General features: G+C 43.5%; 2 protein-coding genes across 5 annotated transcripts in view; both read left to right on the top strand.

Annotated features, from left to right (window-relative positions):
* Positions 1-822: 822 nt before the first annotated feature.
* LOC107385260 (alpha-1,3-galactosyltransferase 2) lies at positions 823-11,776 on the top strand. 2 transcript variants are annotated; one of them, XM_015959028.3, is made up of 6 exons: positions 823-1,012; positions 5,657-5,741; positions 5,820-5,909; positions 6,126-6,221; positions 10,346-10,483; positions 10,561-11,776. In XM_015959028.3, exons 2-6 carry the CDS (start codon positions 5,737-5,739, stop codon positions 11,240-11,242), a joined length of 1,011 nt encoding a protein of 336 aa, XP_015814514.3. In that variant the 5' UTR covers positions 823-1,012; positions 5,657-5,736; the 3' UTR covers positions 11,243-11,776. The 2 variants fall into 2 exon arrangements, with proteins under 2 accessions (XP_015814514.3, XP_015814513.3); XM_015959027.3 differs by lacking the exon at positions 5,657-5,741.
* Positions 11,777-18,556: 6,780 nt separating this feature from the next.
* The window catches only part of LOC107385259 (alpha-1,3-galactosyltransferase 2), a 36,861-nt gene continuing 36,619 nt past the window's right edge, over positions 18,557-18,798 (top strand). For all 3 annotated transcript variants that reach the window (XM_054730083.2, XM_054730081.2, XM_054730085.2), the window contains exon 1: positions 18,557-18,645. The gene's annotated coding sequence lies outside the window, so the exon portion shown is untranslated. The remainder of the gene's footprint in view (positions 18,646-18,798) is intronic.

Here is an 18,798-nt window from a genome sequence, read left to right on the forward strand (position 1 = left end):
AATGCCTCAGAACTCATTGGACGGCGCTTCACAGTGCAGATGGACAATGACCCAAAGCATACTGCAAAAGCAACCAAAGAGTTTTTTGAAGGGAAAGAAGTGGACTGTTTTGCAAAGGCCAAGTCATTCACCTGACCTGAATCCGATTGAGCATGCCTTTCACTTGCTGAAGACAAAACTGAAGGGAAAATGCCCCAGGAACAAGCAGGAACTGAAGACTGTTGCAGTAGAGGCCTGGCAGAGCATCACCAGGGATGAAACCCAATGTCTGGTGATGTCTATGTGTTCCAGACTTCAGGCTGTAATTGACTGCAAAGGATTTGCAACCAAGTATTGAAATGTATAAGTTTGATCTATAGTTCTTATTCTGTCCCATTACTTTTGGTACCGTAACAAGTGGGAGGCACATATGCAAACTGTAGTAATTCCTACACCGTTCACCTGATTTGGATGTAAGTATCCTCAAATATGGCGGTGTATAGAGCCAAAAATGTTAGCATTGTGTCGATGATCCCAATATCTATCTATCTATCTATCTATCTATCTATCTATCTATCTATCTATCTATCTATCTATCTATCTATCTATCTATCTATCTATCTATCTATCTATCTATCTATCTAATGTGTGTGTATAATTGGAAAAACTGGAGTAAATGATTTCATTTTCCAAGAATTCCTGACTGGCCTGGCTTGTTGGGTTTTAAATTTGCATTTTAAATAGCCAGGGACTTTAGTGCACGTGCACACAGATGCTGAGTTCTAAAGTGAAGTGATGAGTCGCAGATTCAACACATGATGCGTCAGTCTTTTAAGGTGGAGTGACCGCGGTGGTGGAGGGCTGAGGTGCGTTTCTGCCCAAAGCCACTCCCTTTTTTTTCCTGAACGCTTTACCTTGACTCAGGGCGGTTCCGCAGACATAAACATCCCAGAGCTCCTCTGCGCTGCTGTAGCACATGGATCTAATATCCTGGGAATAATCTGGACGGGTTCAGGATGAGCAGGACCTACAGGTAGGTTGTCGACAAACTATGGCGTTTTTCCGTTTTTAGGATACATTGGCAGACTTGCTTTAAAGTTTAAAGGTTTAATCGATTTTCCAGGCAGCACTTCTCTGAAATGTTTTAAATCTTGGATCAACACTTTCGAAGGAAAAATTTTAAGTTTAATGTTATAATTTGACAAAACTTCATTTTATTTGGAAAGGAAAGATTCGTTTGTGTTTAACAAAAGCATAGTTTTAAATGTATGCTGTTAGTTTTTGTATCTAAAAGTGATAAACGTAAAACAAGTAATAAGGACAGTTGTTTATGCTCGCTGGTTTCATAGCAACAGCTGAAAAATGCATAATGAATCTGTAAATATCTAATCTCTACCATCCATTTTAAATGGATTTAACACTTTATTTCTCACTTCAGATTTGTTCCCTGTGCAACAGCGGTCTAAATAATCCTTTTATTGTAGCGTCTAACCCAAGTTTATGTTTAAATGCTTAACTTGACATCACTTTTTTGTTCATGTTAAAAATGTGTCTTGTTTTCACAAATACTGGAAACACATTATTTACAATACAGGGAAATGAACAAAAAATAGATAATATTTGACACATTTGTGCGATGTGACCTAACTGGAGATGAAAATAATCTGTGTATACTCAGAATAAATGGAGCATGAGTCAATTCTTCACCACAGTGGAGCAACAGTGAGACACTGATGAGGGACAAGAACAAAGGATGTATGAACACACAGAGGTGGGATTTCTGAGGTGTGCTAATTGTAAATTAATCACAGGTGTGACAGAAAAAAGGGGTGTGTCAAAATAAAACCAAATTATCAAAAATAATCAGAATTGGTGAATCTTTGGTGAAAATTTAGACAGCAATAACAAACTTCTGCTTTTCCCTTGTTAAAAGTACACACACACACACACACACACACACACACACACACACACACACACACACACCTCTGTATCCATCTGTTGTTTCCTTCACCATTTTATGTTTATTTTCTCTCAGTTTTCCATGTCTGTGTTTAACGCTACATTTTTCCTTATTCCCACTCCTTCTCAAAAATTTCCACTCTGCTTGCTTCATGCAAGCTGGAACTGGTCCTTACCTTTGGGTTGTTTACCTTTTAGGTAACTCATTACACTTTAACATATCGGGTTCTAAAGTATTGTTTGAATCTTGAAATCTTAATAGGGGTGTAAACCGACATAAAATGTTTAAATTGTGACACGTTTGTTTGGATCTAGACAAACTGGTTTTTGTATTTGGCTTGAAAAATATGAGTCTGTTCAGTGGTCTTCATTTTCCACTCTTCACCTCTGCTTCTTCTTTTGTTCCTTCCAGTCTTCTTTGTTGCAAAGCAGCAAAAATATGCAAAACATTTTTAGTCTGAGGATTGATGCTACAAATGTATTAAATGTTTCTTCATACGCAGTTTTGCAAAACCACGATTTTTTATTTTCTCGTCACATTCAAATAGTTTTTATTTAAAGTGACATTTTTCTTTATCATTTTTGTCCCTTAAATGACTAATAATTCGTCCTTGTTGGTGTTCTACCCATCCGGCACAGAACAACCCCATTTGTCACCTGTCCTGCTGGCCTTTCTTAACCTATTCTAACTTTGCTAACAAAACTTAACTGCCTTGACATTTCTGCTTTTCTCACCTTGGTGCAAAGGGAGCATACCCTTCACTTAGAGGTGTATGGGCTATAAAGAAGTAGCTGTTAATGAGACTAAAGAGCAGCCTGCTTCAACACTATCTGGATTTTAGATTTAATTCTTCTTTGAGACAATAAATGCCTCCGATTACAGAAACAATGCAGCCACAACAGGTTTAGCTCTTCGCAAAAGTCCCACGTGATATATTTTATTTTAGATTTTTACAGTGTTGCCTGTAAACACACTCTGAGTTTCCCCAGCTCTACATTAGTATTTTTCCTTCATACTTTAGTTTTTTCCTCGAAGTGTGACTCATCTCTTTGTGTTTTGCTGTTTTCACAGCGCCTATTCATCTTGACCTTTGAGCATAGTGGGTTTAAGTTGGTAGGGTTTGGTTTCACGCTCAGGCTTGAAGGTTTATAAATACATTTTGTGGTGTCATTTTCTTCCACCTGCTGCACACTTTTGTTCCAAGTTTATTGTTGATGCTTCAACTTGGAAAGATCCTAACGGCATGACTGAAAACACGCTAAACAGTTGTGACACAAATGATTAAAAACAAGAACGCACTGAAATTAAAATTCTTGTCCAAAATCAAAAATGAGGAAACCAAGGCAGAAAACCAAAACCCCTAAATAAATTATTGTGTCAATTATTAGAACCGTAGCATTTATGGATACAATGTGTACTAACCTCTAGGGATGTCCCGATACAACTTTTTCACTTCCGATATACCGATATTGCAGCCTTCAGTATTAACCGATACCGATATCAATCTGATACAATATCAGCGCAAATCATACATACTTTTACCTAGTTCATAGTGTGGAATGTATGAAAGGCTCGATCAAGTGATATTACTCAATCGGAGAACAAGAGCCAATAACAGTAAGTATGGAAAAGATGAAAATTTTTTATTAACTGTTGGTTGCAAAAATGTGCTCCTTAACGGACTGCTTATATCGGAGAGTTTTGATGCCGTCCGATATAATCCAATACACAGTTTTTTGGCCGATATTGAATTACGTCCGATGTCGGAACGGGACATCCCCACTAACCTCACAAAAATCAAGGCAATAAATCAACTACAAAATGAAAATATGAAAATATTTATTTAGCACTGACATAACAACAATGCATAATATAAAATTTAATATTTCACTTGATCTCGCTTCTGTGTACATTAATAATAAATTATAAATAAAAATATATCGTAAATGTAGAGCCTTATAACTGAAAGACTTGCTGAGAAAGGCTGTAAAATTAAATATGTTCTCTAATAAAAGCACTAAGTGTCAAGTGGCTTTTAAATTTTTTCGAGTAAGACTATAAAAAAGTGCATTCGGAACAAGTGCAACTGCTGACTAATATAACAATATTTTCCCTGTACAACAGAAGTGTTTCAAAACAAAGATTAGCATAGCCTGTAGGCCTTTATCGGCAACAAATGCACCACAAATTGTGGACGTAGGCTACAAAGTGGAAAACGAATATTTAAACTCTACACACATGCACTCTACACACATGCCCTTTCTACTTCTTAAGGTAAAGCATCAGGTTTTTCTTGATGAAGAGTAGCATTTCTTATCTGTCACACTGAAGTCTCACTGTGAGTGCTAGTGCGCACAACATGGATTCGGAGAGTAGCATTTAGGACTATGTGTTATTTTGGGCATGTTGCAGGTCTACGTTTCCATAAAAATTATTTTTGTTCACAAATTCAGAAGTTTCTATGGTATTAAAATCATAATCACTGCTTTATCCGACTCCTGACTACGCCACTATGTTGGATTTCTGTTTAATAAATGCATGCACCGCATTGGTCTAAAACGATCACTTGAAAGCTGCTTTACATTCAATTTACGCTCAAAACGAACTAGTCCCAAATTAAAACAATGATCGTAATACAACAGCATTAATAAGAGGAAAACCTTTAGTTTTACTATTTTTATGAAACAAAGAGCAACTTTCCACAAGAGCGTTGAAACAAAAACGGGGTTCGCCTGACGGTCTATTTCAACCGTTGTAGGTGCCGGATCTGCTCGGGCTGCCGGATCGGCTCCAGATTCTGCGCCTGTCGATGATGTCACACTGTGTCTTAATAAATTCTTGTTTCTTAATGCCGCAATGTTTTTAACTGTAATTAGTTAATTAAAAAATCTCTTTTTTTTGTAAATAATGTAAAACTACATTAAACCAACATCAAACTGCCAACAAGCACGACAGTTCTTACATGTGAAAAATTCTAAATGTATTTACATAATTAATAATAATAATAATGCACAGATTTTATATAGCGCTTTTAACCACTACTCAAAGACTGTTAACAAACCAGCCATTTCAGTTTGTATAAATGTGGAATTCTTCCGTATGTTTTGTTAGTTCTTACTAAATACTTCCATTCGTTCATTCAAAACGTCGATTGCAATTTATTTGATAAAATCTAAATTTTTATTTTGCCCCAATTCTTCAAAATCAAGAGCTGCTGAGGGTCTCCATTTATCAGTAGATATTTTTGCTTTTATTTTACGTTTTCTTCAGCAATACAAACATTTTCCCCAAAAAGCTTTTATTTTTGGACTACAGCAACATGACCAGAAATTAGTTTGGACCAATCAAAATTTTCAGTATCAACATGCTAACGTAACTTTCTGACTGTGGTATTGTAACCTCTGTGAGTTCGACATTCAGCCAATCCTCTACGGCTGGCGCAGGACCCTGAGCCGATCTGGCAGCCCAAGTAGATCCGGTACCGGCACCGTGTTGTTTTGGTGGTTTAGGTCTTTTGGCCAAAAACAGAAAATGCACTTTTCGGTCATTTTCGTCCAAAAATTTTCCAATGGCCTATTTTCGGCGCATCCCTAATAAAAAACTTATTTCATATATTGCACATGTATGGAGCTCATTTAACAGTTGCACATCTCTCTGATAAGATGAACATTTCAACTAATTTAAATCCTCTCTGCTTTTTTCCTTTCTTTAAAGCATCCTCCTCTTTAGCATTTCCATATCTGCCTCACAAGAGTCTTTGTTTAACAACAGTCGACGACCAAAACCCATCCACCATGGGGTATAAATCTCTATGGCTTTTTGTCTTTGCTCTTTAGCCACCCCTCAGTGTTGTAATTTAAGTGTTTTACACCTGCAGGTACATCCAGAAGACAAAGAATGTTTTGAAGTGTGTGCTTCTCCTTCCCGTTGTATTATGCATCGTTTACTTCACAGGTCCATCTGTTCGGTGAGTGTCAAAATGAGTCTTGATCTAAATGACATAATCCATAAGCTTTGATGGAAATTTATTGCCACATTTTTCCAGTAAATCCAAAGTGATCTGGTCATTTTGAAAAGTGGTGATTGTGTTGTTTTACTGCCATTCACTAACAGTATCAGTGATCATATATTTTTGTTGAACATTAGTCATATTTATCATATTGTTTGTATTTTGATGAATCAGGCTCATGATAGGATTGCTGCCGATGCAGAGGTGTACGTTGGGAAGTGCAGAGATGCTGATCCTGGATAACGCTGCTGATGCCAGACTTGATCTTCAGTAAGACGGTTTAAACATTTTATCTGCCCTCGATCACTTCTTCAGTGGTTTTCACATCTCACAGGATGTGAAACTGTCCAGCCTTATGATAAAATATTTGACATTTGCGCATTTGTGTGGGTGACAGGCCAAACAAAATGTACCTTGGTTTTGTGAGATAACCTGCCACATGTGTGTAGAGGAGTGCTTTATTGGACAAAACTAGCCACATCTGCTAAGACGTGAAGGCTATGTGATTGGTCTAAACCAGGGCTATTCAATTCTGGGCATCGAGGGCTAGTATCCAGCAGGTTTTAGTGGTTTCTCTGGTCCAACACACTAGATGCAGTGGTTGAATTACCTTTGTAGCAGCTCATCAGGCTCTGCAGAAGCCTGTTAATCATCTGCTGATTGAAATCAGGTGTGTTGAAGCAGGATTAAAGCCAAAACACACAGAATCCTGGCCCTTGAGGCCCAGAATTGAAAAGCCCTGGTCTAAACATTTTCAAGGTGACCCAGTTTTCAGTTAGTGGTAAAATTTTCACATCACACTTCCAAATGGTTGGTGTAAACACACAATCTGAGCACATGAGGCCATAACAGCCACTATCCTCCATTAATGGTTAGTGGTTGATGTTACAAGCCATTTTCCCAAGCTAGCCTAACTCTTCAACAGATGTTACGTCTCAGGATTGACTTGTATTTCTATTTGCGTGGGCGTGACACCAGCCACTCTTTAAAATGCCTGCACTTTGTTGAAGCTGATTAGCAATCACTGCTAACCTAGACTCTGATTCTGGCAAAACCAACTTTATACAGCTCAAGTAGGGCTGGGGGTAAACAATTATTTTTAAAACGATTATTCTGACGATTATTTTATCGAATAGTCGACTATTCTAATGACCATTTACACAATTAATCTGATGATTACTTTTCTATTGCACAGTTAATAAAAACCAAAAATCTCTAATAAATTTCTCAAAAAACTGATAAATTGTTACTGTAAGAGAAGAAACACTACAGGCCTTCCATTTTGTATAACACTGCATTTATTGTGTTGTGGTTGGTTATGTTCTGGTGATGTGTAGAACTTGGGAGTGCAGGCTGCTGCCTGAGAGGTGGTTGGAGACGGAGTGTCTCCATGCTGCTTTGTTTTGGTCACTTATGTGCGTGAGGCGAGTGGTGTTACGACTCTTCCTGGGGAGTTTGGCTCGTGTGCAAAAAGGAAGGGACAATAACACGGGATTTAAAAGTTAAAATGATGATTAGGTTTATGTACAACAACAAAAAAAAACATAAATCTTTCACCGTTTGGGAATAATAAACCTAATTCTGCCTGTGGGGAATTAAAACAAAAGTACAAATAACTAGGGATGTCCCTCTGGGCAAAGATTACAGGGTTCTGGACCAAAATAAGGATCTCCAAAGGTCCAAACTCTAAACTGGGTGGTTAAACCAAACTCAAGGTGATATTTTACACTAAACCGAAAACCCACAACACTCTAAATGTAATAAAAGGGAGATCTGCACCACAAAAAAGATGAGCTCTAAACCTAAACGTAACAGCTTATCCAAACGCAAGAAGCTGTTAGCGAAAATGCTAACAGTAGCTTTACCAACGTTAAGTTCAAGTTACCAAGTTTAAATAAACCAAAAATACCAGCAAACAGACCAGCACGGAGGAGAGACTGCTACCACCAAAACAGCTCTCCTAATGTCTGAAAGAAGCTCCTTTATGAAGGGAGAAACGCTCCCGGTGATTTTCTACATCTGCGATAGAGACGGAGCAGCGCATACATGTCGATGATCTGACCCCGGAAGTTGTTGTCCGTTGCCGGGAGACAAAGGCGGGTAAAACAGGAAAGGAATCTAGTAGCGGACGGACATTGTTCCGGGTCTTCGGTATTTGGTGGAGATGTTAGTGAAGGCGGAGAAGAGGGTGAACAAGAGGGAAAAAAAGGCAGATTCCACCTCTATTTACAAACTCCTGGGGATGCAACAAGTGGGCGTGGTGCGTCGACTACCGGATCTGACGTCGACGTCATCGAGGCTTTGCCACAGCCCTAAGCTCAAGGGAGACTCAGTTTACTCACAACACACCCTCAGTCCATGAAGCTTATGTACACTTCAGGTTAAGACCCTTGCCAGCTGTTCCTTTTATAATAATAATAATAATGCATTGAACTTATATAGCGCTTTTCAAGACCCCCAAAGACGCTTTCACACACTCTCACATTCACACACTGCTAGTGATGGTAAGCTACTTGTAGCCACAGCCACCCTGGGGAGGTCTGACAGAGGCGAGGCTGCCATTTGGCGCCGTCGGCCCCTCTGACCACCACTAACACAGGCAAGTTGGGTGAAGTGTCTCGCCCAAGGACACAACAGCAGGATACCCCTGGCGGGAGCTGGAATCGTACCCATGACCCTCCGATTACGAGGCAACCTGCTCTACCACCTGAGCTACTGCTGCCCCAATGGTGAGGAGACAACTGACTTTACCTGTAGCCTAGGATGGAGGAAACGACTTATATCAATACCTCCTTGGGATGACATTTTCAACCAGCATCTCACCTTTGCTCGGTTACCGACAGGAGGAGACCCCACTCGTAAATCATTTTTTTTCGTTCCACGAATCCGAGGAACTAGGTTTTATTTCACACAGATGAAAAAAGAATAATAATCCAAACGAAACCCCGACAAAGCGGGTTAAAAAGTCAAACAACTCTTTGCCAATAAACCGAGTTATAGCAAAGTTGAGCTGAATAAGCTCTCCAAAAATGACACTAGGTCAGATTATCACAGATAAAAAGCTCAAAGCAAAAGCTTCCTTCTTTCCATCTCTGTACCTCACACTCTTCCCATCAAAGCCCCCACCCCCGACCCAGTAGCTCCTTTTTATTTACTCTGTCCCCCCTCCCTCACAGTCATTTCTTTGTTTGCTGCTTCAGACTTCAGGTGTTCCTCTTCTTCTTGTTACTTCTCCAATGGCCCAGAAGAGACCGTAAATCTTGGATGTCATGATGTCACCTTTTCTTCTCCCAGTCTTCATCCGTTCACTTGTTTCTTCTTCTCAGCACCTCCTGCAGGCTTCCTTTCTTCTCCTTTGGGATTACATCACCTTCTCTCATAGCCATTGGTCAGTGGGGGGGGGGGGGGGGGATGTGGCATGATTACCCCTTCCTTTTCTTCTGCCCAGGATCAAATGGTCATCTCCAGCATTAGCTGATCAAGATGTCTTATTTATATGGTTACAGCATCTTGACCAACTCCACAGAGGATAAAAGATAACATACATGCTTACTCCCAACATCTGTTCAGGTCAAAACAGGTCATATCCACAACATGAATCGTTTGACCATATCAGGAGGGTGAAGGCACATCACTAATTTATGACATCACAGTTCAGGGGGCTAGAAGGCTGCCTGGACACACACACACACACAAACATGATAAGAGAAGGTAACAGGCCTTTAGCTTGGTTTCACATAGGGCTGCACGATATTGGGAAAACCTGCAATATTCGAAAAGTGATTAATATTGCGATGATGATATTACTTGCGATAAATAAAAACTTAACTCAGGAACTAAAACAATCAAAAACAAAGATGGAAAGATTTCACATAATGAGAGACATAATCCAGACTTAATTCCATACATTAACAAGTCTGATTATAGTTGACTTCCGACTTCAGTTCTACAGAAGCCTTGTAACAGTCCATCCATTCATCCGAACCAGGAATGTTGAAACAGAACCATTTAAGAGTACATTTAGATGATTTCAAAAAAATTACATCCTGAGGTTTACTTGAGGCAAAAGTCTTTTAGCTAATAATTAAATAAGGAGGATATTTGTTAAAAGCTTTACAGTTCTTAGCTTATGGTGAGGTTGCTGTTTGTTTAATCTGGTGGCATTTGCAAGGCTTTGTAAGGAGAGAACAGTGGCTGGTGTTTGGGCACAAGAGTAGGTCCTGATCTTATCTGTGAAATGTTTGACAGCCAGTTGTGCTGTGAGGAGAGGCTTGACAGCTAGTGAGTCAGCAGAGAACTGTGGTTGTGACTAAATGGGAGAGTCTAACACAGCCATGTCTGGGACATCTTTGCTTAGTTCATGTTTAATCATGAAACAATCTCCCCGGTTTTAGGTCCCGGCCTGATGTGCAGACTTGCACATCCTGGAGAGCTCCCATCATTTGGGAAGGGATGTTTGACCCCGATCTTTACGACCAGACCCACAGAAAACAAGGATCTTCTGTGGCATTAACTGTGTTTGCAGTTGGCAGGTCTGTTTTCACTTACATTAGCACCGTGGTTGTTTCAGTAAATGTATAAAACCTAAACCCTCTCTTTGGCTCTAAAGGTACTTGGATGCTTACCTGGAGGCCTTCCTGAATTCATCAGAACATCACTTCATGTTGGGTTTACCGGTGTCGTATTACGTGTTTACAGACACACCTGAGAAAGTCAAGAGCATCAAACTCGGCCCTCAGCGAAGTCTTAGAGTGATCCAAGTGCAGAGACACACCAGGTGGCAGGACATCTCTATGATGCGAATGAAGACCATTTCAGACACCATAGAGTCAGATATTCGGCACCACTGCACACACGTCTTCTGTTTTGATGTGGATCAGGTGTTTACTGGGAGATTTGGGCCTGAAGCTCTGGGAGATTCTGTTGCTCTGCTTCACGCCCACTACTATCACCTTCCAGGGAAGCTGTTCACCTACGATCGCAACCCAAAGTCCCAGGCGTACATGGAAACCGGGGACTTTTACTACCACGCTGCTGTCTTTGGAGGATCCTGGAAGGACGTGAAGGCCTTGACTGAGGCGTGTTATAAAAGCATCATGGAGGACAAACAAAACAACGTGGAGGCTTTGTGGCATGACGAGAGTCATCTAAACAAATACTTATGGATTCACAAACCGAGCAGGATTCTTTCTCCAGAGTACTGCTGGGACACCAGCATTGGATACAGGAGTGACATACGGGTCTTTAGACTCCTGTGGGCACCAAAGCACTATAATAAGCTGCGCACATGAGCTCTGGATCACAGGTGCAGTAATGTGCAAAGTTATCATAAAAACTGTGCAAAATGCAAGACTCTGGACAAGATTCAAAGCAAGTTTCTAACAAAATGTAGTTTTAGTAGTCTTTAAAGCAAATGAATGTTATTGTCCAAAGAATTAGTCCAAATAAAAAGTTAAAAACTAAATGGACCTTTTAACAATGTTTGGCAGTTGAAACTGTATGGTACCATTGATTTTGTTTTAAAAAGTTTCAGATCTCTGAGTGAATAGTGATGTTCTGAATCATTCCTAATTCTAATCTTGCTGCTATGTTAAAAGTGCAAAAGCAGCGTTTGAATTTTAAATATGTTGTAGCAGGTCTCAGTGAAACGGCGTCCTGGTCAGCTCAAAGCGTTTGTTCATTTTAGGATTTTAGATTGCCGATATTGTTCTTATTGACAGGAGAGTTGGAATGATGTTTACTTCTTCCTTGTTGAAAACGTTCAATAGACAAACTGTTTAAGAGTTTTGTCAGCAGGTGGAAATAAATGCATGAACATGTTTGCAGACAGACTAATGATTTTAATGTTAAATAGGAGCTTTTAAAAATGTTATGGTGAGATTGGTAATTTTTCAGTCATTATCTTAGCTGCTCATCCTCAGTAGGATTGCGAGGGAGTTGGTGTCTAAAGCTGGGCGGACACTGTGCAACTTTTTCACTTGTAGCATTCAGCTCCATATCGAACTGTACGACTTCTTCGCAGAGGACAGCTCACGAGTCACATTCTCACTGTACGACCCAGTTCTCGGGTGCAATCTTACTGCTCACACTGTACATCTAGTAGCAACACGTCTGACTTAAAAATGTGCTAAATATATTGGTTTTTACCCAACATGTTGGACCTTCAAGTGCAAAAACACAGAAGCCCCGGAGGCTATTATGTTGTTATTGATGTCTGTTGTTCTTCGGACTTGCCGTAGGAGGACACAGGGATTTATGGGGGTGGTATGAAAGTAAACAATGTTTTTGGATCAGTTTTATTTAGCAAACACGACTTCTTGACAATATTTGTCATTATGTGTGGAGAAAGTGTAAAAATAAAATGAAACGACGTGCATTGATACGAAAATAGCTGGTGGGCTGTGTTGATGCATGTGCATGGTTCTGGTACTTTAGGGTCAGAGTGCTGCTTCAACACTGAGAACCTCATGAGGGACAAGCAAAATATCAAATGCGTTTGATATTCATGTTGCTGATCGGGAGCTGGTCATGAGGTGTTAAAAGCATCTTGTTACCCCCTGTACAAGATGCACAATGAAAACTCGCCCAGACCTTAAAGATTCTCGCACCGGAGGAAATTTTGCTCAAAACAGTCAAAAAATTAATAATATCGCACAGGATATGACTTTCCTCAAGACGTCATCTGGCAAGAGGTGGGGGACAGGTCTCCAGTCCATCACAGGGACAAACTCACACCTAGGAATTGCATAGAATATAATAAGAATAGAATAAAAACTTCATTGTCCACCGTGTTGGAAATTTTCCTTCGGCTCAAGAACTGAAAAAAATAAAAATATTCATGCTTACAAACATTCGTGACATGGTGCGCTTCGGTTGGGTCTCATCGTTTACCTTGGTTAAGGATCAGTACAGCACTTGGTACAAATGATTTCTTATATATATGTAGAGTTTATAAATAACGTAGCATGCATGTTTTTGACCTGTGGAAGGAAAACGGAGCATCTGAAGAAAAAAAAAACATGCATGTGGAGAACATGCCAACTCTACACAGAAAAGCTGCAGGCTGGATTCAAACTAGCAACCTTCGCATTGCAAAGAAACAGTGCTATGCCACCATGGAGCCCAAATTGGATAGAAAAACATGAATGATAAATATTTAGAATGTATTTCTCAGCCTCCTCCTTGAACCGTCACCTTATCGTGGTGGAGGAGTTTGAGTGCCCTAATGATCCTAGGAGCTATGTTGTCTGGGGCACTTAGTGCCCCTGGTAGGGTCTCCCATGACAAATTGGTCTTAGGTGAAGGGTGAGACAAAGAACGGTTCGAAGGATCTTTCATGGCGGTTAAAACGAAGAGTCGGAGTACCCGGCCCGGAGGGTTACCGGGGTCCCACCCTGGAGCCAGGCCTGGGGTTGGGGCCCGTGAGCGAGCGCCTGGTGGCCGGGCTTTCGCCCATGGGGCCCGGCCGGGCCCAGCCCAAACCGGATACATGGGCTCGTCCAACTGTGGACCCACCACCCGCAGGAGGAACATGAAGGGTCCGGTGCAATGCGAATCGGGTGGCAGACCAAGGCGGGAGCCTTGGCGGTCCAATCCCCGGACAAGAAAACTAGTTTTTGGGACATGGAACGGCACCTCGCTGGCGGGGAAGGAGCCGGAGCTTGTGGCAGAGGTTGAGCGGTACCGGCTAGATATAGTCGGACTCACCTCGACACATAGCATTGGCTCTGGAACCCAAGTCCTTGAGAGGGTTTGGACACTCTCCTTTGCTGGAGTTGCTCCAGGTGAGAGGCGGAGGACTGGGGTTGGCTTTTTGTTAGCCCAAGACTCTCTGCCTGTGTGTTGGGGTTTACCCCAGGGGACGAGAGGGTAGCTTCCTTGCGCCTTCGGGTCGGGGAACGGGTCCTGACTGTTGTTTGTGCTTATGGGCCAAATATCAGTTCAGAGTACCCACCCTTTTTGGAGTCCCTGGGACGAGTGCTAGATAGTGCTCCATCAGGGGGCTCCATTGTCCTGCTGGGGGACTTCAATGCTCACGTGGGCAATGACAGCTTGACCTGGAGGGGTGTGATTGGGAGGAACGGCCCACCTAATCTGAACTCGAGCGGTGTTTTGTTATTGGACTTCTGTGCAAGCCGCAGTTTGGCCATAACGAACACCATGTTCGAACATAAGGATGCCCACCGGTACACTTGGTACCAGGGCAGCCTAGGTCACAGGTCGATGATAGATTTTGTAGTCGTATCATCTGACCTGCGGCCGTATGTTTTGGACACCCGAGTGAAGAGAGGGGCGGAGCTGTCAACTGATCACCACCTGGTAGTGAGTTGGATCAGATGGCAAGGGAACATGCCGCGTAGACCTGGCAGACCCAAACGCATAGTGAGGGTCTGCTGGGAACGCCTGGCAGAAGAACCTGTCAAGACGGTCTTCAACTCCCACCTCCGGCAGAGCTTTGACCACGTCCCGAGAGCAGTGGGGGACATTGGGTCCGAGTGGGCCTTGTTCCACTCTGCGATTGTCGAGGCGGCTGTGGTCGTAAGGTGGCCGGTGCCAGTCGTGGTGGCAACCCCCGTACCCGCTGGTGGACACCAGAGGTTCGGGGAGCCGTCAGGCTGAAGAAGGAGGCCTACAGGGCGTGGCTGGTCTGTGGGTCTCCGGAGGCAGCAGACAGGTACCGGATAGCCAAGCGGGGTGCAGCAGTGGCAGTTGCCGAGGCAAAATCTCGGGCGTGGGAGGAGTTTGGTGAGGCCATGGAGAAAGACTATCGATCGGCTCCAAAGAGGTTCTGGCAAACTGTCCGGCGCCTCAGGAGAGGAAGGCAGCAACTCGCTCACACTGTTTACAGTGGGGATGGGGAGCTGCTGACGTCAACTGAGGCTATAGTCGGACGGTGGAAGGAATACTTTGAGGAGCTCCTCAATCCCACCAATGCGCATTCCAAGGAGGAACCAGAGCTGGGAGGCCTGGGGATGGACTGTCCGATCTCGGGGGCAGAAGTTGCTGAGGTAGTCAAACAACTACACAGCGGCGGAGCCCCGGGGGCGGATGAGGTTCGTCCTGGGTATCTCAAGGCTATGGATGTTGTAGGGCTGTCATGGTTGACACGTCTCTACAACATTGCGTGGTCATCGGGGGCAGTTCCTAGGGAGTGGCAGACCGGGGTGGTGGTCCCCATCTTTAAGAAGGGTGACCTGAGGGTGTGTTCCAACTATAGGGGGATCACACTCCTCAGCCTCCCTGGAAAGGTCTACGCCAAGGTACTGGAGAGGAGGGTCCGATCGATAGTTGAATCTCAGATAGAGGAGGAGCAATGTGGTTTTCGTCCTGGCCGTGGAACTGTGGACCAGCTCTATACCCTTGCAAGGGTGATGGAGGGGGCATGGGAGTTTGCCCAAGCAATCCACATGTGCTTTGTGGATTTGGAGAAGGCTTATGACCGTGTCCCCAGGGGCATCCTGTGGGGGACGCTCCAGGAGTATGGGGTGGGAGGAGCGTGAGTTTGGTCCGCATAGCCGGTAGTAAGTCGGACCTGTTCCCAGTGAGGGTTGGACTCCGCCAGGGCTGCCCTTTGTCACCGGTTCTGTTCATCACTTTTATGGACAGAATTTCTAGACGCAGCCGTGGTGTGGAGTGTGTCGAGTTTGGTGGCAGGAGAATCTCGTCTCTGCTTTTTGCGGATGATGTGGTCCTCCTAGCTTCATCCAGCTCTGACCTTCAGCTCTTGCTGGGTAGGTTCGCGGCCGAATGTGAAGCGGCTGGGATGAGGATCAGCACCTCCAAATCTGAGACCATGGTTCTCGACCGGAAAAGGGTGGCTTGCCACCTCCGGGTCGGGGGAGAGGTCCTACCTCAAGTGGAGGAGTTTAAGTATCTCGGGGTCTTGTTCACGAGTGAGGATAGGAGGGATCGGGAGATTGACAGGCGGATTGGTTCGGCGTCTGCAGTGATGCGGACGCTGAGCCGATCTGTCGTGGGGAAGAGGGAGCTGAGCCAGAAAGCCAGGCTCTCGATTTACCGGTCGATCTACGTCCCAATCCTCACCTATGGTCATGAGCTTTGGGTAATGACCGAAAGAACGAGATCGCGGATACAAGCGGCCGAAATGAGTTTCCTCCGTAGGGTGGCCGGGCTCAGCCTTAGAGATAGGGTGAGGAGCTCGGACATTCGGGAGGGACTCGGAGTAGAACCGCTGCTCCTCCGGATCGAAAGGAGCCAGTTGAGGTGGTTTGGGCATCTGGTCAGGATGCCTCCTGGACGCCTCCCCGGGGAGGTGTTTCGGGCATGTCCTGCCGGCAGAAGGCCCCCGGGTCGACCCAGGACACGTTGGAGAGGTTACATCTCCAATCTGGTCCGGGAACGCCTTGGGGTCCTGCCGGAGGAGCTGGTGGACAAGGCCGGGGAGAGGATGGCCTGGAGCTCCCTAATTGGGATGCTGCCCCCGCGACCCGGACCCGGATAAGCGGAGGAAGACGAAGACGACGAAGTATTTCTCAGCGTATTTAAGTGATTAAATGTGATGTACCGTAAATCCTCTAATATTAGTCTGTATTTAATTAACTGCCGAGTATCATATTTTGGCCGGTGTCTGAGTCGGCGGAGGTGAATAATGGCCGGTTTTTTATTGTGGCCGGGTGGAATGTGGTAACGAGCAAGTACGGGGGGCGGTTGTGTCATCCATCTCCGCCAGTGATGGACCGCGAGGGTAACTTTAACTGTGCGGAGACGAAGAGGAGGCAAAAATTTGATATCAAGTTCAAAGAGAACGTGCTGATTATGCTACAGAACACTCTGGGGAGCAGTAGCAGGGGTTGTATGAACTAGTCACTAGTCGACTTCACCGCTCTATAGTGACTTTTTATGCCTGTCATCGACTAGTCGCTGTCACGTGATAATGACCGGCAAGATGCAGTCCACAGAAAAGACAGCAGCCTGCTGTCAGCAGGTGACAAGTTCCTGCGCGTCGGGAGGCAACGCGCTGTGCCAGAGCGTCGGTACTGACACCCGCCGTAAAAACGGACATTTAACCAAAATGTGACGTTTACCCTCTTGCAATTTAACATTCCCCTCACTCCCATCCTAACCTTAACCAGCTTGCGCATGCAAAGCTCTGATTGTTGACGCACTCCAGACATCTGCGTCCTGAGCACGGCCACAGTAACATTATCAAATCAGGTGTCGCCACCTCAAAAACTAATTTAACATGCCATCGTTCATGTCGGCTCATTTCCTTTTACGTTTTCTGTCTTTTTTTTGTGCCTGATGCGTTTCGCTGCTGCGGATCGGGGCGCATCACCTGTTTTGTCCTCGGTGACGCACCTAACTGATGCAGCCGGCGAGCACTCCGCTGTTTTTGCGGTCGGTAGATCTTTTAAAACTGCAGTTCAAAGGTAACTCATAAGGTGAATATATATGAACCCAGGTAGCAGTTTCTCTTTAGGATTGAGAGGAGATGCAGGAAGATGATAAACAGGCAGGACAGAAAAATAGTCAAATAAAAACAAGTTAGTTTTTGTACCTGGTGGTTGCAACAAACAGACACCATTGAAGGTAAACAGAAGTGAGGAACAGAAAATGAAATAATTATTTTAATGTTTAGAGCAGCAGGAACTCAGAGGCTGCAGGCGCATCAGTGAGTTTGCGCCGCTGCGCAGGGGGAGGGGGGAGAGGGCTGAAGCAGAAACTACCGCTGTTAAAAGAAATGTGTTTAACTTTGAAAATGTGGGCGCGATTTTAATTGTCAAAAACTCCAGTGAACCATTAGTTCATTTTGCTCAAATAGAAATTGAGGCCTGCCTCTAATTCTGGTCCTCCTTCCAATAAAGGCCTGGAGCTTGATGAGCTTGAGTCAAATACAGGCCCAGGCCTGTATCGGAGGATTTACGGTATTTGGTACAAATTACCTCATTTTATGCAAAACTAACCTTTTACATCCATGAAGGTCTCTACTGCCTCTGTTTTCTCAGTGTTTGGGTTCAGGAATTTGCCTAAAACAGGCCGTTTCAAAAACCCACCACCACCTCACCTGGAGGACAGCTGAGCGTGGCCAGCTCCAGCTTGTTTTCTTAAAAGTGACAGAGGCCTGAAATGACTCATTCTGGAAATGGCTTCATGTGAGAGGGAAGTGCTTCATAAACCTTTTAACTTTTCACCACAGAACTATTATGATTTAAGAAAAAGTCCTATGTCTCTAACTTAACCAATTATTCAGAAGTCATTGTATTCAAAGACTTCCAACGAAATATGTGAAAAGATAGTTTACTTCTTAAACTATGGCAGTGGTACTCACACCTGGTCCTGGAGGTCTTCTTCTCTGACTTTTTAATGGTGGTTGGCAAACAACTTTAGAGGTGCATTACCGCCACCCACTGGTAAGGAGTGTGGATCAAACCTTCCCTATCCTATTATTTCATTAAAAAACGGTTTTTTAAACCCGACTATTATAAATCCTTGAGTTTAACCCACTACATTTAACAGATCTCAAAATTACTGGGTAACAAGTCCTGGAGGTCAGGTATCCAGCATGATTTTGTTTGAATTCCACTTCAACGCACCTGATTTCAATCAGCAGGTGATTAACAGACTTTTGAAGATTTTCATGAGCTGCTGAACAGGTGAATCAAACACTGAATTAGGTGTGTTGGAGCAGAAGAAAAAGGAAAACCTGCCGGATACCAGCTCTCCAGAACCAGGAGTGAGTACCACTCAACTGCAGACACACAGTCAATCTCAGTTTGTTAGACAATCTACCAAGATAAATCACAGCAAAACTACAACACATTTGTTATCAACTAATGTACCTGAAATAATGATTGCTACATAAAACCAGGGCTGTCTGATCATAATG

The sequence above is a fragment of the Nothobranchius furzeri genome, chromosome 3 (assembly GCF_043380555.1).
Source record: "Nothobranchius furzeri strain GRZ-AD chromosome 3, NfurGRZ-RIMD1, whole genome shotgun sequence".
Lineage (NCBI taxonomy): Eukaryota > Metazoa > Chordata > Actinopteri > Cyprinodontiformes > Nothobranchiidae > Nothobranchius > Nothobranchius furzeri.